Consider the following 23,969-nt stretch of genomic DNA (forward strand, 5'->3'; position numbering starts at 1 on the left):
CCAGCCGTCAACTTGATAAAAACAATGGTGGATATAAGTTACCTCGCTGATAAAGGTGAACTAGCGTCAATACTTGATTATGATTTGTTTATTGGAAAAGAGAAAAGAGTTCGCCGATTATGAATGACGACTACATGTTATATTGCATTCCTGACTAATATAAAAACAAGTCAGTTGCTCTTTCATATAAGTACTTTCGTCATGATAATAACTTTCTGTCCTTATCGTCATTTAATCAGCTTTGATAGTTTCTATCGAAATAAATACGTCAAATCTGGATATAAAGAAATCCGCTATTGTCTCAAAAGCTGACACCGTACATCACGTGACTCGCCTCAGCCAATAGAACGACTGGGACCGTAGTCTGAAGTTTTAACAGTAAAGTATGTGAGGACAAGCGTCATTTAGTAGTATTGTGTTGTAATGCCCCTGCTCCTTGGTAACCAGCTCGGACTAAGAAAACACGAGGTCACAGTTGGTCGCACCTCGAGCCCAGTACACATCTGTTCTTCTCACCGCTCGGGGCGCAGTTCTCCAGTTTAGAAGGGAAGTTTTCTTCCCTAGACTTTCTCGTGTTGTCTTCTCTGTCAGCTGCCGGCGGTTTACGAAACTTAAGGTAAGTGCAAGCCTTTTGTATAAGGCAGAAAAATCTTCAAAGTTATTTTAGATCACATTCTTGTGCAGCTATGAATTTCATGCACACAGGCCGTGCAGTTTCTGTGAAAACAAACAGCTTTAAGTGCTCTCCGAGCAGAGGTTTGGCGACGATTTGTTTGGGACTTCTTTTAGTCATTTTTAATCGGACTTAAGCTTTCTATTTGCAAGGTTTCCCTTTTGTCCAAACTGGCTGGCGGATAAAAAGAAATCCTAACAAACTAGGAAGTCCAATAAAAACGCAGAAAAGACGTCCAAAAAAGAAAGTCTTCACGTTTTTCGATAGTTTTGACGACGGAGGTTCGTTGTCAAAGTTGCAAATATAAAGTGACAGCTGGTAATGTTTTCTACGCCAAGGTTACTTATAATGACATGTTGTTGAGCAAGTGTATGAATAGACCCAGGTAACCAACAAGCGTTCCAAAGTTCGTGTGAATCAAGTAAAATACAGGTGCTATCAGGTTCAAATCTAATGTGGTGTAATGAATTTGTATGCACACAAAGATCACTTTAAACTTCATTACCAATGATTACATTACAAACATTCTTAAAGCAAGACTTCCTTTTGCGATTTGCATGTGGATACTGGTCATGATCAAAAATAGCTAATGATAAAAATACGTTAGGAGTGTGAAAATGAAGGCTTTCGTTGTTCTCTTGTTGTGAGGATCTTTAACCGAATGTTTGACACATCGCCTGGAATTACGGCTGGTTGCTAGGCCTGGGACCAATCAACAACGTCTTAATCTGGAGCGGTAACAATACGGACTGTCAGGGCACACTTCATGAGCCCGTAGGTCAACAATGTTCCGCCGGGAGTTACGGCTAAAGTACGGTTGTTACGGCGTCGACGGACGTTACACAAATGAAGTAGGGTGTCTTGCCCAGAGCCTAGAGTTCCTGGGTTCGAATCTCCTGACATGCTGACATCCAAGAGGATTTACCGGTGGCACGTACACATAGTACAGTATTCAAAGCCGGCCAAGCAGTATCTAATCTTTGTGGAGATTATTGTCAAATCCAGATGAATGGTCTGTGCCATTAGGAAAGGCGCTTTACACAACTTTCCTCACTTCACTCAATGAAAACTGCAGTTAGATACGTCCTCGAGTAGCGGACGTTAAATGGAGGTCCCGTGTTTGAGGAGATCTAGAGTCACGCCTCGAGCACCATTCTCTGGGCTTGGCCAAACCTTAACCGTTACGCCAACGCGACGCCAGTTGTGATGTTGGAACATAGTATCGTAGCAGTCCCAAATCAACAACAACGTTAACAACAACGACGACGACAATTTGAAAATCGTTCTAGAGTGTTGTTTCTTTTGCATTTTAAAGCAACACAAAGTGGTCGCTAGAGGCAAAAGCAAAGAAAGACAACATTTAAAGTAAAGAGATCAGTGACTGTGAGATTGTGACCAAGCGGACCATGGAAAAGAAAAGAGGATTACCTGTACCATACAAGAAAAAGATCGGATAAATCCCTTCAAGTCAGACAGAAAAAAAACACTTGGTTTTATTGCCTGGTCATCATCATACGGTATTTCTTAGTAGTAATTTTTTTCTTCATTTTTCAAATGTGTTTAAAATGGAGGTTTGCATAGTGCTGAAACCTGCAACTATAAAGCTAAGGGCACAACCCTTACGTGCAAATACGTGCTGTCTACGTGCCAAAATGTGGGCAATTTTGGCGGATCCGTAAGTGGTAAGTACCGCCTCCGTACGAACTCGTATGGAATCCGAACTTTACGTCGAGGCAAAACTTTGTGTGCCATCGGGTTGCGGATTCTCCCCACGTACGTGCCAGTACGGGCGACGCGCCTGTCCTGTACAGCCTCAACGTTTTCAGAAATACGTGGCGGACGTGGCCTTCCAAAAAGGAAGTACGGACAAATTGCACGTACGGCGGGTTGTGCCCTTAGCTTTATTCTCTGCCCCAAGAGTTTCATGTCAAAGCTTCATGTACTAGTAACTTTTCTCTTTTCAGCATGTCATCCGATGAAGAGTACGAGTCTGAATCCGTCCGAGAGGACGTTGACTCCGAGAGAGGCACTAGTAGCGAGTCTCCTGACGAAGAGAAGAGACAGCGAAGGAGAAAAAGAACGAAAGAACAGAAAAGGAGTGAGAAGGAGAAGTCCGAGGTTGATGTTGAGGCTATACAGGAGTTTTGTCGGGCGGTGTCGGCAGGAGATGTGGAGATGATCGGGAACTGTCTGGATAAGAACGACATCGACATCAACGGGTTTTACTTCAGGTGAGTCGGACATGTCACGATGGGTCATGAAATGTACAGAACGCTGTCAGTGTTACATGTTTTTTGGGGGAGCAGTTTTGCCGCCTTGAGATATCCCCTTAATCATTCGTGTGAACTATAAAACAGCAACAACTAAATCATTTCTATTTTATTCCTTTCAATACGCCGACTGGACGACTTTGATAATAAGTTTGAACCTTAAAAAGACGTTGAAAGCGATGTGAATGTCCTCAGCCCAGTTAAGTGTACTGGTGCTTTTATACGACCAAGGACCTACTGCAACTTCTTTCATGGCACATTTTACACTGACTTTACGGTGATGCTTAAGAGTGATCCAGTTCTTTTTCGGATTTCCGTTCCTTAGAATTTTAGAAACCTTTTTGCTTGCAAAACTTTAAATTGTTGCCCTACTTGTCCAGGACTACTGTTATCCATTGTCAACTATATATATCTATCATATGTTTATCATCTATATTGCATGCTTATATTACTGCATGCTTGTATCTACAATAACATTACGTATTGCTCTCTTTCATTGTGTGAAGTGAAGGGAAGTTTACATCACTTCACCTAGCGACAGACCAAGGTATGACAGACGTGATACAGTTCCTGATCGACAAGAAGGCGGGTGTAAACATCGCGTCCAGGGTAAGGCTCCTCGGCTTGTCCATAAATGACTTTTTCTACATCTTGTATTCTCTTATCGTGCATTTTGATTCTTCAAACAACCCTCAAACATGTCTAAAACAAAATCATCAATGACTTTCTAAATTCCTATCAAACAAGAAATTGCTTGAAACTCGTTTCCATGGGCTCCGCCACCATTTCTGTAACAGTCTTCCCCTAGCTGTGTCTTAGAAGATATGTGAGTCTATGTCTTACACGTTAGACCCTTTTCTTGTAATATTTACATCTTTAATATCCTGATTTCCTACCGTTGACTTATTCTATGTTCGTTGACTTATTCCTGCCGCAAACGACAAAACAGAACGTTTGTAGGGAGTTGTTATTAAAGAGGCGAGTCGAAACTGTGACTAGCTCCGTACTAGTAGTACTAGTCCTCGACGCACGTAAGAAGTAACGAAAAATTAGAACTCAAAATCTTCCAACTATTGATATTATTTAGTTTAGAAAATCATAAGGTGTAACAAACATAACACATGCGTTGCTGTGGATGTCGTATATAGTTGATCCAGAAGTCATTTTTAGAATATTTGATTCAGTAGTATCTAACAAACTATTAAAATACGCTGTCTATAGGGAGAATGTTTGAATGGCCGTGCAGTTTAGAGTGTGAAATGTTAGCCGTCCTGACTCTTCTCGAGAATCATTCCCCCTTTTGCCAAATTTTTCGATCCACACCCCCGTGAAAAGGCCTGGTAAAGGCTAGGTATACTTTGTGTTAACGTCACCATGTACAGATGTTGGCGGTCTGTTTTACCGTGAAGTGTTTACGTTGCTACCTCATGTGTCACAGGTGTCTTCATCTAATGCATGGCGTTGTTTTCAAAAGAAAGGCGGTTCTTTGTTAAACACGCGGCGTACATTAGCCGTGCACGGTGTAGGATTGGTACGGGTCATCAGAAAATATGTGGAGATAGTAGAAAATATTCTGCAACTGTTGGACAACTAGCCACTCTTAAAGATAAAAGATTTGGGCGATTTCGATAACATTTTATACAATTTCTTGTTCTTTATCTATGCCCAAAGGATTTCGCGTACCTATTCTCTGAGGGAATTGCGGGTATGAATTGTTGGGAAGAACAAATCTGAAGAGCAGTATTCCGTGCAAGCGAGCCCTGACCCTGACCTCTCTTGTCAGAAACAGTTGGTTCATCTACATGTGCAATATCCCAGACGCAGTTGTAAACCATGCAAAATCATGAGTTATGTTTTATTTAACAGTCACCACAGTATAATTAGTGTAAAGTCTACATCTGCGGTTTCGGTGCCAAATTTCCGTGTAATTTCTCACTTACGACAATCATTTTTATTTTAGATCTGTTACGATTTTCTCCTTGGTCCACCAATAGTATGGTCTATAGAAAATACCTAAATTCGGCAATGTACGGGAAGGAGGGCCGGGTGGGGTGTTGGTGGGGGCTGGTGTGTCCTAAAATCTTGACAGAGGAGGGCTTAAAAGATTAACAAATGAATTTTAACAAATGTGAAATTGAAATGAATTCTGCACTGGATTTTTCAACAGCATCATGTTATAATCACACAGATGAATTCATATACAAGTACAAGTATGTTATCAAACTGAAGGAATAAGTACAATTTTCACTACCCATTCTCACATCAACAGTTCAAAGCCCCAAATTGTAACAAAGTGAAATACAGAAAGTCTGTTTTGAATTTCATTAATCAGACTTCAGCAATGTTATTTCCCTTCAAGCGGCCGAATAAAAAGGCTTGCCGGGTCGACTGGTCTTGTCAGGGTCAGTCGGGCAGCCGGAAACAAATCCCCTACGCCTTAAAGGACGCGGCATTATCAAGGACCGTGTGGTAAATGTTTGTTAAAGAAAGATTTGACATGTATACATTATTAAGTGCCTGGCCCTTTGGTTCGTTTGTTCGCGAGTGATTAAGGAGTGGTGAGTATCTATTATTCATGTCGGTTTTGTCTCTAACTGGAGTTTCTATTTCAAAAGGATGACTTGCAGTTACGATATGATAACACCAAGGAGGTTATATAGAGATTTACACACAGAAACATTTTTAATCATCCGACAGGGATGTTACTTTCTTCTGGTTTGTGATTTGTGTGGCCACGGATTTCAGTGGGTTTTTATCATTTTTACCAGTTCGCCAGGAAGGTTATGTTTTGGGTAGCGTTTGTACGTATGTATATACGTCTGTATGTATGTTTGTATGTAGAAGACCAGCATAACTCCTGAATGGGTTGTATTGATATTTGGTATGTGGGTAGGTCTTGATGAGACTTGCAAACGTTTAGCCCCCTAGCGGCATGTTACGGTACTGCAGCGGAATTTTCGGGATTGATATCTCGAGTTCTGGACTTGCTGTGGCTATGATTTTTTATTTTTATCATATTAGCCCTTTTAGGATTTTGAACCTCCTTGGTACTTGTTATAATGATGATGGTACAAGCTATAGGAAATGGCGACAGTTCTGCTACGGAGGGAGTGATGGTACGGTGTTCGGTCCAGATCCTAGGTCCTGGGTTCAAATCTCCTGGCATACCTCATTGCCGTTCGATGTTGATTGTTCCCTTGGAGAAGGCATCTTCACACGACTTTCTTCACTTATGTTATCTAAGTTAAATCTGATTTTGCACAATCTTTATGTTTATGTTACTTAAGTAATTTGGTTTAATAGAGCTTTATGTATGATTGTGTTATTCAAGTTAATTTGGTTTTCTTGCATTTTATGTATGACTTATTTTCGGGGTTCTCCCCCAGAGGGCTTTGAAAAATGCCGTCAGGTGATATGCTTTAACCCTGGTTAGATAAAGAATAAACAAACAAACAAACAAACAAACAATGAAGATGAGTAGCCAAGAGTGGTGAGGGCCGTCCCTTGGATAGGACGTTGAATGCCGAAGGTCCAGTGTTCGAACCTCCTTGGATGGGGACCACGTAAAAGAACCCGTCGCATTGTCAAGAAGAGTAGCGATGGAATAAACCTGTCCGGAAATACTCTTCAATACACTGTGGTGTCACTGACGAAAACTACTCGATAGTAGTTGAAACGTCTGACCGTTTCCAAAACCATATCCAGTTGCTTGAGTAACTACATTTTGGCAAAATGTGGTTCGTCATGAAGCGGTTTACCGCAACGGAACACAAACAAGCAAACAAACAAGCAAAAAATGTTGGAACGTGGGTAGATGATAGCGAAGCCAAAACGAAGGCCAATGGCCCCCTAGCAGTTTTTAAAGGCACTTGCTGTTTTGATACCTATGGTCCTGGAAATGCTATGTTCGTGATTTTTGAGTGGCAGATACCACTTTAGCTTGCGGAAGAGGGCAAGTGGTGTAGCGCCCTCTCGGGACTTTTCAAACTGTTTTGGAAACTGTTTCAGACTCAATCCGTGAATGTTTTCTTACCTCATTCTCTCCACCCGAACGTACTTACAACATCAAATCTCGGTGGATGTTTTCTGACAGAATCCAGTCCCGGAAAAAGCGACGTATCCGCTAAACCTGGTGACGTCAGAGGGTCCGTGCGGAGCCACGCCCCTTCACATCGCCGTGACGTACGGAGACGAGGCGCACCTGGAGGCGGCGGACATTCTCATAGACAACGGCGCGAACGTGAACGCACGGGACAAGGTAGGGTAAAGTTACGTCAGAACGTGAACGCACGGGACAAGGTAGGGTAAAGTTACGTCAGAACGTGAACGCACGGGACAAGTTAGGGGTAAAGTTACGTCAGAACGTGAACGCACGGGACGAGGTAGGGGTAAAGGTACGTCAGAACGTGAACGCACGGGACAAGGTAGGGTAAAGTTACGTCAGAACGTGAACGCACGGGACAAGGTAGGGGTAAAGTTACGTCAGAACCTGAACGCACGGGACAAGGTAGGGGTAAAGTTACGTCAGAACGTGAACGCACGGGAAAAGGTAGGGGTAAAGTTACGTCAGAACGTGAACGCACGGGACAAGGTAGGGGTAAAGTTACGTCAGAACGTGAACGCACGGGACAAGGTTGGGTAAAGTTACGGTCAGAACGTGAACGCACGGGACAAGGTAGGGTAAAGTTACGGTCAGAACGTGAACGCACGGGACAAGGTAGGGTAAAGTTACGGTCAGAACGTGAACGCACGGGACATGGTAGGGTAAAGTTACATCAGAACGTGAACGCACGGGAAAAGGTAGGGGTAAAGTTACGTCAGAACGTGAACGCGCGGGACAAGGTAGGGGTAAAGTACGTCAGAACGTGAACGCACGGGACAAGGTAGGGGTAAAGTTACGTCAGAACGTGAACGCGCGGGACAAGGTAGGGGTAAAGTACGTCAGAACGTGAACGCACGGGACAAGGTAGGGGTAAATTTAAAGTTACCTCAGAACGTGAACGCGCGGGACAAGGTAGGGGTAAAGTTACGTCAGAACGTGAACGCGCGGGACAAGGTAGGGTAAAGTTACGGTCAGAACGTGAACGCACGGGACATGGTAGGGTAAAGTTACATCAGAACGTGAACGCACGGGACAAGGTAGGGGTAAAGTTACGTCAGAACGTGAACGCGCGGGACAAGGTAGGGGTAAAGTTACGTCAGAACGTGAACGCGCGGGACAAGGTAGGGGTAAAGTACGTCAGAACGTGAACGCACGGGACATGGTAGGGTAAAGTTACATCAGAACGTGAACGCACGGGACAAGGTAGGGGTAAAGTTACGTCAGAACGTGAACGCGCGGGACAAGGTAGGGGTAAAGTTACGTCAGAACGTGAACGCGCGGGACAAGGTAGGGGTAAAGTACGTCAGAACGTGAACGCACGGGACAAGGTAAGGGTAAAGTTACGTCAGAACTTGAACACACAAAACAGGGCACGGATAAAGTTACGACAGAGCGATAACGCACAGGACTAGATAGGTCCTGTAAAGTTACGTTGATCGTGAACGCACAAATCAGGGTACAGGTTACTTACGACATACACGTGTAAAGTGAACACACAGGACTAGTACTAGGTACAGGTAAAGTTTCGTCAGATCGTGAACGCACCGGGCAAAGTTAAGTTCGAACGTGAACGTACAAGACAAGGTACCGATAGCTAGTTACGTCAGAACGTGAACGCCCGGGACAAACATGTAGTATTGTTAAGGTACGCGGTACAATGTACATGTAATGCACAAAACAAATTAAGGTTCAGGTCAAGTTACGTCAGAACGTGAACGCGTGAAAATATGGGTGACGTTGCGTTAAAACGTAATTTTTTAAACTCTGCTTGATGTCTAGTAACTTTATGCTTGTTATGACTCTACAGTATAGGATGTTGTACAACTTGCTGGATGTCAGAATCGTAATTCTCACTCCGGATTATGACGTCGACAGTGACTAAAATAATTTTTCCTGCCTTATTTTGCATTTAATATGTCATTCAAGAAATGCTTCTGTTAACATTTCTGACTCATGTTAGTCTTGGCTTTATGATATCTAAGAAGTTGGAGGTATTGAGTGTGAATGAGTGAAGAATTTGTGCAGTTTATCTAACTTTGTTCTTCTCTTACTTAGAACTGGGACACGCCCCTGCACCAGGCTACCTACCACGGGAACAACAAAGCCGCACGGCTACTGGTGCAGGCAGGGGCAGGGTTGGATAACCAGAACAAGGTGAGCTGTCAATCAATCAATCAATCAATCAATCAATCAATCAATCAATCGATCAATCAATCAATCAATCAATCAATCAATCAATCAATCAACTAATCAATCAGTTAGTTAAGTAGTCAGCTAGTCATTTAATCAGTACCATAATGTCAATTCATCAGCCAGTAAGTCAATCAGTAAGTCAGTCAGTTAGTTAGTCCATAAATCAGTCAGTCAATCAGTCGGACATGATCAGTCAGTCAATCCATCAGCTATTCAGTCACCAATTTGACCAGTAAATCGGTACGTTAGTCAATGAATCAGTCAATCAGTCAGTCAATCACCAGTCAATCAATCAGCTAATCAGTAACCAATTTGATCAGTAAATCAGTAAGTTAATCAATCAATCAATCAGTCAGTAAGTCAATCAGTTAACCATCCATCTATCCATCAATAGATTGATCGATAAATCAATCACCAGTAAACCTGATAGGTTATTGATGAATCATCATCTTTTTAAGTTACTAGAGGTACACTTGATAAATGCTGGCACATCTTGAGCGAGAATAACCATGACTTTATCCTGAAATGATTTAGCATATTAACATGATAATTCTATGATATTCCAGAAGGGAAAGCTCCCTGAGGATCTTGCCTTTGAAGAGAGTACACCTGTGGGGTGTAAGAGTCCGAAATCACGGAACAGCCTGCTGAAGGGAAGACAGAGAATTCTTCATATCATCAAGAGAATCAAGGTATGCAGAAAGTGAGATGTCAATCAGCAAAGGAAATATTCTATTTACTTTGCAAAATGTAGGTTTTCTAGTTATTACTGTACTCTAGTTGTAACTTTGTATTCAATGACATGGGTTGAAAATCTCGGGGACAAAATTCCTGATCAGATTTCATGATTAAACCATGCAGGTAAGTAAGGCCATATTAATCTGATAATCATAATGAATGACATTCTCTTGGAACCTCAAAACAGTTTGAAAGAAAAGTTTGGCCCCAAAATGTTACCTTTATCATTGTAAGTGGTCAGGAAGGTTGAGCAAATGACTGTGTACTGTGTATCCAACAATAGATTCTTGCCTTTAGTTCTTTCACTGTTTATTCTTTGATTTTAGAATTGATAAAAAGACGTTAGTATCCAGTTCCGGGTATAAGCAGATACGCAGTAAATTGCAAAACAGATATTGGGATTCCCAATATCTGTTTTGCAACTTACTGCGTATCTGCTTATATTTTGCAGCAGCTTTGCAGGACCGAGCTACTATATGGTCCAAAAATGTGAAGTGCATGCATATGTGAATGTCATCCATAATTGTTTTAATCAAATCAACATGGTCTGAGCAATTAAATGCCTCTGAGATATGAAAGAACATGAAGCCATCGAAATGTCTCATCGTGCTTAACGCTAGTTCACCTTTATCCGCAGGGTAACCTATATCCGTTGCTTTTAAAGACATTTAATTTAGGAATACCAAGTCGACGGACAGAGGCTTCAAACTGCAATACTTGACAAATATGTACAATTTGAAACCATGCATTGATATCCCTACGTTACCCTGTTCTCAAACACAACGGATAAAGGTTACCCGGCATATAAAGGTGAACTAGCGCTATAAATGTTGGGTAAATTTGTAACCATACAACCCGAATGGGTTTGGTCTAAATATTAAGAACTCTGTTGACACAGTACAGAGTACAGTGCAAAGTATCAAATAACCTTGTCTCCTATTAACAAACCTAATGAAATGGACCTGGGTCCTGTTGTTTAAGCTGTTAGTGTTGACCATGGAAAAGCATAATTTGGTTGTTATTTGTGGTACATGTGCATGGTGTCAAATGGCCATGTAACAGTTACATGTTACTGTTAATGGATGTGAGAACAAAAGGTCATGGGTTCGATTCCTGCCATTCTTCACTAGACATTGTGCCTTTGGTAAATTTACTCAACAAAACTTTCCTCACTCCACACTGTTGTAAAAATATCTGACTTTGGTTAGGAAGGTAAAAGGTGGTGGAAGGAGAGAGCTTATTAGCCTGGTTACCAAACCCCAGCCCGATCTGAAGTATCTATCGTGCACTATCAACACGAAAGATATTTGAGGTTGGGGTATGGTATCCAGGCTAGAGAGGGCTGGGGTCAGACTTCCAATACAGAGTGGGTAACAACCCACTTCCCCTATGGCATCTTTTTTCTTTACCTTTTACCTTTTAGGTGGGGTCACACATGCGTATATATTCAAGTCCGTTTTAGGTGCGTATGAAGCTCTTAGTCTCTACCAGGCTCCACAGGTCGCAGGGAAAATAGTACAAATTGGACAAATATAGAAACATAACAAATTGCCAGATGAGTTAGCTGACCGAGAAGTATGGTTAGCGACCAAGCTAACTCGTCTGACTTGCTACCTGTTTATTTTTCCAGCGACCTGTGGGGCCTGGTGGAGGCAAATACTCCCATACGCACCTCATATATACGGACTTAAATATATACGCAGGTGTGACCCCACCTTTTGTGTGAACATTGAGTGACTGTCTTCTACAATATCTACCGTAACAGTAACTCGCAAAATAAAGTAGATGTCACACACATAGTCCATTCTTTCAGCCCCTTCTGAACTAATTTGCATGTTCTCCGATGCCCAGGAAAACGCGGAGAGTGCCAGTTTCGCTCGCTCGTCTCACAGGATGAGTCGTCCTGCCAGGAGACCAATCAGGTTCAGCGATTTCCCTCAGAAATCGCCCGAAGAACTGCGTGTGTTGGAGAGACGTTTTGTTCTGGACTGTGTGGCTGTGGCCAACATCTCACAGGACTATGGGAAGGTACCTTTTAGAAAAATAATTTAACATATATCATAGAATAACACATTTTGATTTGTTTCTGTAAAACCAGAAATTTAAGTTCAACTTGTTAGTAGCAAATTCAGTATTGTATGTATGTAGGCATCCGTCCATCTTGGAAGATTAATTAATATTGATTTATTAGTATGGGCCATGTCTGGCAGATTACAAGGCCAATATTTGTTAACTACATGATGTCCCTGTACTTGTTAGTAGCAAATTCAGTATGTATGTATGTAGGCATCCGTCCATCTTTGAAGAATTTGATTTATTAGCATGGGCCATGTCCGGCAGATTACAAGGCCAATATTTGTTAACTACATGATGTCCCTGTACTTGTTAGTAGCAAATTCAGTATGTATGTATGTAGGCATCCGTCCATCTTTGAAGAATTTGATTTATTAGTATGGGCCATGTCCGGCAGATTACAAGGCCAATATTTGTTAACTACATGATGTCCCTGTACTTGTTAGTAGCAAATTCAGTATTGTATGTATGTATGCATCCGTCCATCTTGGAAGATTAATTAATATTGATTTATTAGTATGGGCCATGTCCGGCAGATTACAAGGCCAATATTTGTTAACTACATGATGTCCCTGTAGCTCAACTGGTAGCGGCCTCACAGTTGAGCTCCTGATTCCAACTAGTAGGTGACTGGAAGGCCGCAGACCAAATCCAGGAAATTATAGGGATTAGAATTCTGGTTAGAGCTGCAACTGTCTGACAGAAGGGATGTAAAATGAGCCCGGGGTACAATGTTTTGAGAAGGTGCTTTGAGCACATAACAACAGCTCATTACTCAAATGTGTAGTAATTCATGTAGTACAATGGATATAACTATGGGTGACCGGTACTACACCGTTTTTTCTTATTGGACCAGTCCAGAAAAAAGGACCTGAAAAATTTGGTGGACTGGATGTTGGACTGACTGAAAAATGAACAGATTATATGATCAGGCATTCACACATTTTTGGGCTTACTGCAGCTGGTTGAACGAAAATAACAAGACCGAAGTAGCATAGAGTCTATAACGTTAGTTATTTCTACCTTGCTCTACATTCAATCGCACAGATCTAGATGCAGTTAGCCTTGTAGGATTTTACAATGTCATTGTTTTGTTTACACATTCTGAATCAGGTCCTGGAGGTTCGGGTTTAGGCCCTCTGGACCTGAACCAGATAGACCTGGACCTGAATTTTCTGTACCAGCACTTATTATTATTACACACCCTGCAGTTCAGGTTTACATGTACAAGTATCAGTCCGGATGATCCATCATTGTGGAGATTTTGTTCCAATCCAGGCCAATCCGAAGATGGGTACGGCCATCCCTCCCTACAATGCACAGAAGGACAAACATGTGGAGCCTTACTTCAACTTTTATGGAGTCAAAGATGTACTGAAGACTACAGGACAAGTTTGTACAACTTTCCACTGTGCTTTGGAATTTTCTTTTTAATTTGACATTTGTATTGTTTGTATGATGTACTATAATTGGAGTTCTTGTTTTTGTAACTTTTGTGATAAAAGTCAGTACTGATGCTTACATTGCAAGACCCTCAGTATATCAGACTTAGATGTTCCATGTAGTTCGAGTATCAATTTGATACAAGTAACGTTACATTGCTTGAAGTGAGTTTTGATGTTTTTTTTCTTTTTGTTCAGTATGGAAGTAAGAGTTCCTCAATCGACGGTCCCGTCATCGACCGGTTTGTCGGTCTGGGTAAAGGATATCAGTATCTGTCCAAGCGGAACAAGTTTGGAGCTGGTAAGGGAACATTGTCAACTTGATTGTGAAAAATCTAATGTGAGCAGGTGAAAAAAAAGTTTGACAAAATCTATGTGGTGAGGAAGGCTGAACAAATGACTTAACATGCATGGTACACAATATTATGGATTAAATTTCTTGACTTTGGCAATGGGCCAAACATTGACCTTGATCTTTAGCAAGTATCCCATTGAAAACTACCCTTATACTGAAAATTCCAATATAATGCTGACACGGAACATTAATCTTACGAATTTTAGGGTTGATCGTGAAATCAGCCTTTGTAGTGTGCTTGTCTGTGAAGTGAATTCACAGCCTAATTAATTCTGCTCTAAACCTGTATTATCAAATTGACCAGGATCTTTATCAATCATCCCATTGGAACCAAGCATCCTTGTTATTCTATGATGATAGACCACTATTTAACATAACATTGTTGGGAAACATGTTTCCTTTTTCTGGTATATTGAGCCAAGCTTACAGATCAGTGTTCTCACACATTTTGTTGTCTCTTCAGGACACTCCAGGGAAGCGACAGACGGTCACGGACAGTTCATGACAGGCGTACAGCCCATGTTTGGGTACCGCGGCTTGTACGGATACCGAAGGAACACGCCCTGGCTGCGAAATATCCCCTCCCCCTTTGGTGTGGATCCTCGGTCACCCCTGCACGCCAGGGAGCGACTTCCACCGATTTATTACCGTCGCCAGTTAGGCTGGGCGGCTAGCATGTGAAAAATTACTGTGAACAGAGTCGCAAATTCGTTGCCTGAAATTGTAAATTCTAAGAAAATTAAGAAACGAGGCGTGAACTGAATGCCAACAGGTGTGCTCACTGCAAATCTATTTATGATGAGTAGGTTTGATTTTAATTCAAAGGCAAAGCTGCGATTTCAAAAGTGTTATCTTGACTTGGGGCTGGTAAGTTACTACACGTAAAAATGTGACATTCTGCGTAACATGACCATTGCATTTGTAGAGGTCAATGTATTTTACCAGCATATTGCTTGTCAGTGTATTCGCACAGGAAAATTGGCAAAAAAAGTTGCAAATTACTGTAATGATTTATCACAAAGAGTCCAATCTCCAATGTAATACCCAGTTAAGAATTGTGTGAACAGGAAAGGGTAGACTTGTGTGTACATGTATGTCAGGTCGGTGTGAGTTCCGTATATACATTTTTTGGCTTAGGTGAAGTTTGCGGTCATAGAAGTGATTTTTTTTGCTCAATAATCTGGCGGCACAAGTGGGCCAAAGTACAAAAGAACTCTTCCCTGCAAACTTACAAAAATGTATTTTGATGGACTATGCATAAGTGTGACAGCCCTTTTAGGACCATAACGAATGTGCTCAATAATTAGAAGACATATTAAATTCTGATTTTCTTTATTATAAACATACTCCATTATACAGTACTATAGCTGAAAGACAAAAAATCCACAAGAAATGCTCTGACATACTGTAGAAGTACACTGAACTGCTCTGACTGGCTTTTCGTCGCTGTTTACATATTACATGGTTCACACAAGCTCTCACTACAGTATAAAACTGGCAATAAAAAGTTTTTGAGAGACTGCAGCTGGGTGGGCACAGAAATGTAGTAATCAATGGAGAACTTTTTGAATCTAATTATGATTGTCAGTTCCTCTCTCTAAGCATCCTGCACAGTAGCAATATTAGTCATGTATCCAGTTGTCAGGGCTGATCTTGGAAATTTGTCATGAAAATAAGGGTTCAGTTATTAATATTAGGTAAACATCACAGCTGTGTATGCAGAAGTGTTGAGTCCTGTGAATACACATCAACGTAATCTCTGAATACTTTAAAATTTCTTGGTTTCAATGATTTTGCAATCATCAGATGAAGAAAATTAAAAAAGCTAGTCCAATAGAAGTACTAGCTCTTTGGGGAAGTAAGAGTTGCTTTTAATTAAATACTTTGAATAAGGGTATCAACTAAGCGTTTTTGAACAGTTTGCATACTTTTCCTACAGGTAAACAATTGATTTTTGCGTGTGTGTCTAGTAGCTATTTTAGAATAATTCCCAACTTGTTCAATACAATGTACATTCATGTGCCTCTGCTATTAAAGCTTTTAGATATCTGAGGCTCTGTTTGGTTCTTGTTTATATTCTATATCTCCTAGAACAGCCCTAACGCAACAAACATCTTTACTCTCCACCGAAAATAGCTTTAAACATACCTTCCAAATGGATTGCAATACTGTTCAATGGTTAGTTACATAACTACGTCATTCACTATGGTTGCATTTCCTGGTTTTATAAGACACCATTCATGATCAATGCAAAATTACTGAAAGCTGTTCACCATACAAAAGTATATCTATTTTTCATCTCCTTTTTTTTCTTCTGTATTTCCTTTTCTCATGCTTGCAAATAGAAGGACACTTGTGTCTACAGATAAGTGTAGCTCAAAATGAAACAGTACTTTCATCTGACACTTTGGCAAATGTATGTCAGGATTAAACATTGTATTCCGTGATGCCGCTTCTTCTAAAAATCCTATCCCAAATCCTAATCTTAGTACTGTGATTCTAAAACCTCCCCCATCTATGTTTTTATATAGGAACAAAATACTGCTTCAAACTTGGCTTTGAATAGATGAACACAAAGTAAAATTTTTACCTTCCTTATAATTCCAAAGGATAGAAATTGGATAATGTGATTAAAAGCTTTCTGACAACACAAACACACATTCTTCCCTGCCCCCCTCCCCAACACACACATACTTACACCTCACATACAGAGACATTTGTATTCAACCCTCCTCACATCTGCACACACACACACATGTACACACACACACACACACACACACACACACACACACAGAGTACAGATGCAGCTTTTGGCTCATTGAAAGCAAAAATCCATTTCATAGCCAGTATCATAATCAAGAAACTTAAGTGTACCACAATTACATTGTAGTTATAGATTTATAACTTTTGTAGAGTATAATATGATAACAGCAGCAACATTTTCATGTATAAAATACGGCACAAGCCTGGAAAGATTCATGTTCAGTACAAGCACGTTTAGCCATGAATGAGGCAGTAACAATTGGCACTGCCATGGCATGCGTGTAGCAGTCGCTTGGATTGACAAAATTGCAGTTTGTTTTCATGATGATTTTGATTTTAAATTCCTACCCACAAACGTTTTAAGACCTACATGTATACCATGCTTTGTGTCATCATACTTGTAATAAAGTAAAGCATTTACCAAGAATCTTCTGACCAGTCCTCTGGTCCTTCTCAATCTTCATACAAAAAAAAACTGTATTAATTTCATTTTCCTGAATATTGTAAATATGCAGGCCTAATACATTTTACTATATTGTGTACTCTAAAGTCCTCAAAGACAATATACTACACTACCTTTATGACACTGAACACAATTTTACTACAACTTACACCAGTCACAAGTCAAGTTTGAATTCTATATATCCCAATATATAGAGAATTTCAAACCTAGGTACTTTTGAATAAAACAGTGCACACACCTAAGCTGGACAAGAAGATTTTCTCTTCCGTACAGTGTGTACCTTCCAATAGGCCATAGCACCACAGGACATTTTTGTTGCATTTCTTGATCTCATCTGACATGTTTAGCAGTCTTTTAAAGTCTTGGAATCATGTAAAAATGCTTTCCATAATTTCACAATCATATCATAATAGCTTGCTGCTGTCCTAACAATTCTTCAGCCCCAAAGCTCCAAAACCCACTGTACCGCCTGGCACTGTAGTCCGCCCTCAACTCTATACACACTGAGTCTGTCAGATTTTCAGGACACAAATGAAAATACCAAGTCAAGCAATCCAAAGCCCAAAAGAAAATAACCACAGAATCATCTCACATATCCGTGGAGTTACCGAGCTTATGTAAATTTCTTTTTTTACCTCCGAGGGTTTCTTTGCTTAAATGTAGACTAATTTTCAATAATTTTTGCGCTATCTTGAGTGTATCTATGGACAAACACTGCCTGAGGCATTGGCCAGGGGTAAACTGTGATTAATATAATTTCCTGTCAACATTCTGTCACCTTTAACCCAGACTTCCTGCCAGTATCTCTGATGTGCCTAGCATTGAAGTCCCAACTGCAGAACCGTAAGTATGGACAGACCAGTGACAAACACACTGACAGCAAGTGACTACAAAACCTCCGTTTCATGGAGGTAAAGAATTTTACCCCAGCATTAACCCAATACAATGAGCAGAAATGTTAAAAAGTATATACATTCATTTAGCCTAACAATCTCTACTGAGTAAGAAGATTAGTGCTTTTTCTTGTATAATATGTCTCATTGGTATAGAATTTCAAATGATTAGCTGTTTTGATAATGATATGTTAAGGAGAAAGACAATGACTCAGAAGGGTTTGGCGTCCTTGTCCACAAACTCCAGGTTGAGAAGCTTGTTGACATCTATGTTGTCCGTCAGGTTTTCCGAGGAGAGATTTGATAACTCACTCAAGAAGTCGTCAGACATGTCTGCCTCGCCACCATTGCTGGGAAATACAGACAGACAAATTATGCATGTTTCCTACATGTATGGATGTGTCATATATGTAATACTATAGTTACATTATGTATCAATGATAATTATGTAATGATAGTCTATTAACTTAACAGTGTAAGGCAATGTTAATTCAACAAAATGGATAACATCCATGCATGCATCAGTTTTCGCTTGTGCAATTTATACCATCTTGTAAACTGTACAAAGCAGCTGTGAAATGAGCAAATACACGACGTGTACATCACTGTATGTTCCATACTCTGTCATTTGTGCAACCTTCCTGACCACTTAGACTTCATTCTGTGGAATTGAAGGCAACTTTTTTACTTGCCAAACTTTTTATGCACACTCACATCAGTTTTGAGGTTCCCAGAGGATGTCATCCATATATTTGAATCAACATAGCCTAAGGTTGCACCACGATCTTAGTTCTCATATGTTTGCATGAAAATAGTGAAGCAGTGGAGCAAAACAAAAATTATATCAATTTGGGTGGAGTTAGCCCTGCATCAAAGTAAGGTTTCCTCCCTGGCTAATTATAAATTGGCACATTACTCACTTGTCATTGTTTCTCACAAATATATGAAGACAGTACTGGAAGTGCATTAAATATTGATAGCTGGGTATGGAAGAATTTCTCCACATAACATTCAGGTCCACATCTAAAGCAACATGATAGTGACAGCTGGCCAACAAACAACACTGTTTCCACTTTCAAAACTGAGAGGGTTAGCTGCCGTCAAAGTAAAGGCAAGAAAGGCCCATCAGCAAAGGACTCCAAACCAGCAGACTTGCCATACTCCTGCAGTGGAGTGGCTGTCCATCAACAAAGCAGAACATGTTTGGCACTTTCAGAGAAAAACATTTATTTCCTGCCATATTCCTATATTGCCTATACATAGAAATGCAAAACAATTTGCTTGGACATTATTGCCAAAAAGTGCTTTTTGAAATAACATCTACAAAATTTGTAAAGGACATAAAAGGCTTGAAATGCCTGGAGAATCAGTTGGGCTGATACTTCTTTGGTGTACTCTTTTCTAAACTCAAGAAGTGCGGGTGCTGTCTAATTTGGGGGTGAAGCCGGCAAGCATTGTGCAAGTTTTAGTGGTGTACCGCAGTGTGCAACGTGGAGTCAAAATCACCAGAGCGGCATAACGGACCATAAGACTTCCAAAACTGAGGCTTTTTCTTTCTGACTTTCCTTCATGATTTGGCTAAATTCTTTAGAAAAATTCCAGCCATGTGGTGTATCTAATTTTTGTATTTCCTTTGATAATTACTGCACTGTAAACAACATACCACATGCAAACATGGACTAGCTACACAGCTGTTATTTTCCTACAGAGATTTGCAATAGATATCAAATAGTTTTGTGTGTTTATATTAGTTACCTTTTATTACTGACTTGTAATAATATAACATTCAGAATTTTCTTGTCTTTTGAACTTCGCAACCTGAAATGCTGGTCTATAGTTTAATCCAAGTTGTAAAATGTAAAAAAAAAATCTGATTTCCTGTTTCTTGAATTGATATTTTAAACTCTGTAACTCCTTTCGGCAAGTTTCTCTACAGTGTAAATTAGTGATATTCCAGATGATCATGTCTGCCAAAAGCTAATAAGTTCTTTTGACGTTTTAGTCGGAAATAGTTAAAGAAAAAAAGAAAAAGACCAGCACCAGCGTAAGCATCATGTCACGTGGAACAGAATGGGTAAAGTAAGTACCGGAAATGTAAAGGAGTGTATTCACCCGTCAAAGTCAGCTGGTCCGCAGGCCCCGAGCATCTCAGAGTCCGGACTCATGATGGTGGGTTTCTCTGTGGGGGAGGTGGGCCCCTCCATGGGGAGGGGGGTGTTGGGGTTGTCATAGGTCATCGGGGAGGCGATGGGAGGGGGTAAGGTTTCTACTGTTGCCTTCAGGGCCGCGGGAACGTAGCCATCATTCTGGGGGTTCTTCTCTGTAAAATGCACAGAAAAATCTGATTATATTTCAATCATTTTCCGTTATTATTAATAGTATCATCATGTAGCGTTGGTGCTTATCAATTATTAATAATAATATTATCATGTTTCTTAAATTGTGGTGTCAGTGTGGCGTACATAATGGTTAGAGTGTGAGGCTCATGATCAGAACCAAAAGATCCTGGTTTGATACTTGCCATGCACCAACATGAGTGTGTGAGTGGATCATATATCAGATCAGAACCAATAGATCTGATGAATCAGACAGAACCAAAAGATCCTGGTTTGATACTTGCCATGCACCAACATGAGTGTGTGAGTGGATCAAATATCAGATCAGAACCAATAGATCTGATGAATCAGACAGAACCAATAGATCCTGGTCTGATACTTGCCATGCACCAACATGAGTGTGTGAGTGGATCATATATCAGATCAGAACCAATAGATCTGATGAATCAGACAGAACCAATAGATCCTGGTCTGATACTTGCCATGCACCAACATGAGTGTGTGAGTGGATCAAATATCAGATCAGAACCAATAGATCTGATGAATCAGACAGAACCAATAGATCCTGGTCTGATACTTGCCATGCACCAACATGAGTGTGTGAGTGGATCAAATATCAGATCAGAACCAATAGATCTGATGAATCAGACAGAACCAATAGATCCTGGTCTGATACTTGCCATGCACCAACATGAGTGTGTGAGTGGATCAAATATCAGATCAGAACCAATAGATCTCATGAATCAGACAGAACCAATAGATCCTGGTCTGATACTTGCCATGCACCAACATGAGTGTGTGAGTGGATCAAATATCAGATCAGAACCAATAGATCTCATGAATCAGACAGAACCAATAGATCCTGGTCCGATACTTGCCATGCAGTGACATTGTGCCTTAGGGAATTAGGCACTACACACATGTTGTACATGTACATTTTGTAAACTAACACTGTGAACCTGTGGTGAGATCAATGGCATATTGGTATAAAGAAAGAGTAGGGGTCCTTCCTGGTGTGAGTGGATCAAATAAATCTATTCAGATATGCTTGTACTCTTCAGGTGTGTTATACCATCAGGCATTATACTACATGTAGGTATGCCAAACAAAGAAACAACTGTACACATGTGCATATATCCCACCTCGAATAGGTGTGTAGTACTTAGAGAAGGCCTCGTCTTTAGGAATGTCGGGGTACAGGTTGACCAGATGAGGCAGGTCGTGGATACGGTCAGCCAGGGAACGAATCCCGAAGTCCCGCGTAGTGAACGGCTGCAGGTTCCACACCTGTCTTTCACCTGGATTGTGTCATACACAAGTCAACAGGTTCAACTTACCTTAACTACTACAAAATAACTACAGAATACTCAGTCTTTCACCTGGATTGTGTCATACACAAGTCAACAGGTTCAACTTACCTTAACTACTGAAAAATATCAACACAGATGTACCCAGTCTGTGAAATATTTAGGGTTTTTGTAAATTTCTTGTTTAAATTTCTTTTGCTTTAAGACAGTGGTTCATCTTGTTAATAATCTCTGGGCTGTTTTAACTTCCTTCATGCATGTGGATAAAATCGATGCATGGACATCTTTCTGTGACCAATCTTCCACCTTTAACCTAAAACTTTCTGCTAGCATCCAATGTACCTAGCACTTCAATGACAATACCCAAAGTGAGGGCAGACAATAATGGGTACTACAAAACCTTCAATTCACAGACTGAGGTACTCATTTTTTTAGGGAAGTTGGGACAGGCCAATGTCCTATTTTCCACAATGTAAGTTATTGCACTTTCAAAGATACATGTGTAATAAATAAAAAAGTCAATAATATGGTGTCTCCTGTTGTCAATGATGGATGCGTTTTGGCACTTAATACAGTCATGTACATTATTTGACAACTTCAGCAGGGGTTCCTCAGAGTTTTATGGAACACACACAAATGTTGGATTTAGAATATCATGGATTAACTCACTTGGGTTATTTGGGTCCTGGGCTACCCATGCGATAGTGATGCCCCCTATCTCTGAATCACTGAAGCGCAGCAGAAAGGTGCCATTCTGTTTGGACATCAGCATGGTGTCCCTGGCTCTGTCTTTGTTGACAAAACCCAAGATTGTCCTGTTACAAAAAGATGACAGACACCATCTATCAGTTTTGAATCAAAAGATGACCAATTCTTACAAGATACATCTAACAGTTAACTCAAAGGACTGTTGTCTGAAACATCTGACTTTTTCCAAAGTCCAGCAAAGTATGTGCCAACGGATTACATTCCATAAAATCCTCAGTAAAAGTTATTACAAACATGCATAATCACATTTTGTTTGAAAGCTTAAAAATACTAGACTAAGTTCAAATATAGCAATGACAGAAAGACAAAGTATGTTGACAAGCAATAATGCACATAGAATTTACAAGAAAAAAGTAACTGGCAGTGCATGTACATGTATTTTCATAACATAACATGTAGTTGAATTGTCATGACTGTACAGTACCCATCCTCCCATGGTCCCTTCAGGTTCTTCTTGGTCAGCTCCATCACCCCATCAAACCACTGCCAGAAGGTGAAGCTCCTGTTGGGCTGGAGAGGCTCCTATGGAGGAAAAATGTACATTTTTTGTTGTTTATTGTTGTTTATTAAGAAACCTTTTAGCCCTTACAGGCTAATCTTCCAAGGTTCAATCAATCAACATGACTATACACCATACATTTAAAAAAAATAAAATAATCAACAATCAAAGTATTTACAATAGAGCACAGTGTCTAGAGGTCAAAGGTCTAGGTAACAATGTTTGAGATAGCTTGTTTAAAACTGGACAATGTACACAGTGACTTAAGGCCACACCAATTTAATTTCTTGGTTCACGGATTTTTTCATAAAAAATATGGAGCGAGAGGGCGAAATAAAAATAAAAATTGTAAAATGGTTGGGGTAAAGGTAACGGCTAATCCAAAACATAAAGAAAAAAAGTTTTCAGCTTGAAAAAAGTACAAAAACACTATTTTTGTACAGTAACAGCACCTGTACCCACTCTTTAAGGAGCTTATAATATAAAGGCCAATTTGCTACACCAGAAAGTTGGTGAATGGTTTCATTAATGGTGAAAATTTGCTGAGTGGTAATTTTTATTTTTATTTTTTTTTCCCAAAAAATAGGAGCGAGCGAATCCGTGAACCAAGAAATTAAATCGGTGTGGCCTAATTGCTCGGTACAGGAAGGTACGTTTTCCACTGTTTGTTTTAGGTTTGGGTATTTTTTATCATCATATAGCCAGATGATGTTGAGCAATCAGAAGTCCTCATTACATTTTATAGAAGTGCCACTGTTTAGAATCATATGAATCTCCAGGTTTCTGAAAGAAATTTCCAATCAGAAGGAGAGTTACAAAGGTTATTGACCAATCAGAATTACACAGGGCATTGACCAATCAGAATAACACCTAGCAAGGAGAAATGATCACATAAACTTAGGAGGAATCATCATGAATAGAACAGATATTATCAAGATTGCAATGTAACAAATATCTTGAAGTTCTTAACCGTGGTTAGCAAACAAAATTGAATCAATATTGAATCAAGGGTTACTGGTTACTATCATGGAGGATGTTACTCACTGGCTATTTTTCTTCTACTCTTACATTGAGAGGAATTCATCCACAAT

At 40.2% G+C, this 23,969-nt stretch overlaps 2 protein-coding genes across 5 annotated transcripts in view; one reads left to right on the forward strand and one right to left on the reverse strand.

Moving 5' to 3' along the window:
* Nucleotides 1-394: 394 nt before the first annotated feature.
* LOC118403968 lies at nt 395-16,300 on the forward strand. Its single transcript, XM_035802873.1, has 10 exons — nt 395-616; nt 2,638-2,904; nt 3,450-3,552; nt 7,037-7,201; nt 9,101-9,199; nt 9,805-9,930; nt 11,828-12,004; nt 13,328-13,441; nt 13,690-13,792; nt 14,310-16,300. The coding sequence occupies exons 2-10, from the start codon at nt 2,639-2,641 to the stop codon at nt 14,525-14,527; spliced, it is 1,371 nt and encodes a 456-aa protein (XP_035658766.1). The 5' UTR covers nt 395-616; nt 2,638; the 3' UTR covers nt 14,528-16,300.
* LOC118403966 (signal transducer and activator of transcription 5B-like) overlaps nt 15,165-23,969 on the reverse strand; it is a 37,200-nt gene continuing 28,395 nt past the window's right edge. For 3 of the 4 annotated variants that reach the window (XM_035802867.1, XM_035802866.1, XM_035802868.1), the window contains 5 exons: nt 22,804-22,901; nt 22,281-22,426; nt 21,447-21,602; nt 20,081-20,288; nt 15,165-18,318 (listed from right to left, as the gene is read on the reverse strand). In XM_035802867.1, the coding sequence (XP_035658760.1) occupies nt 18,180-18,318; nt 20,081-20,288; nt 21,447-21,602; nt 22,281-22,426; nt 22,804-22,901 (747 nt within the window). In that variant the 3' untranslated portion in view covers nt 15,165-18,179. Of the gene's footprint in view, nt 18,319-20,055; nt 20,289-21,446; nt 21,603-22,280; nt 22,427-22,803; nt 22,902-23,969 lie in introns of all 4 variants that reach the window. The other variant, XM_035802869.1, reaches the window with a different exon arrangement.

This window comes from Branchiostoma floridae, chromosome 16 (genome assembly GCF_000003815.2).
Source record: "Branchiostoma floridae strain S238N-H82 chromosome 16, Bfl_VNyyK, whole genome shotgun sequence".
Taxonomy (NCBI): Eukaryota; Metazoa; Chordata; class Leptocardii; order Amphioxiformes; family Branchiostomatidae; genus Branchiostoma; species Branchiostoma floridae.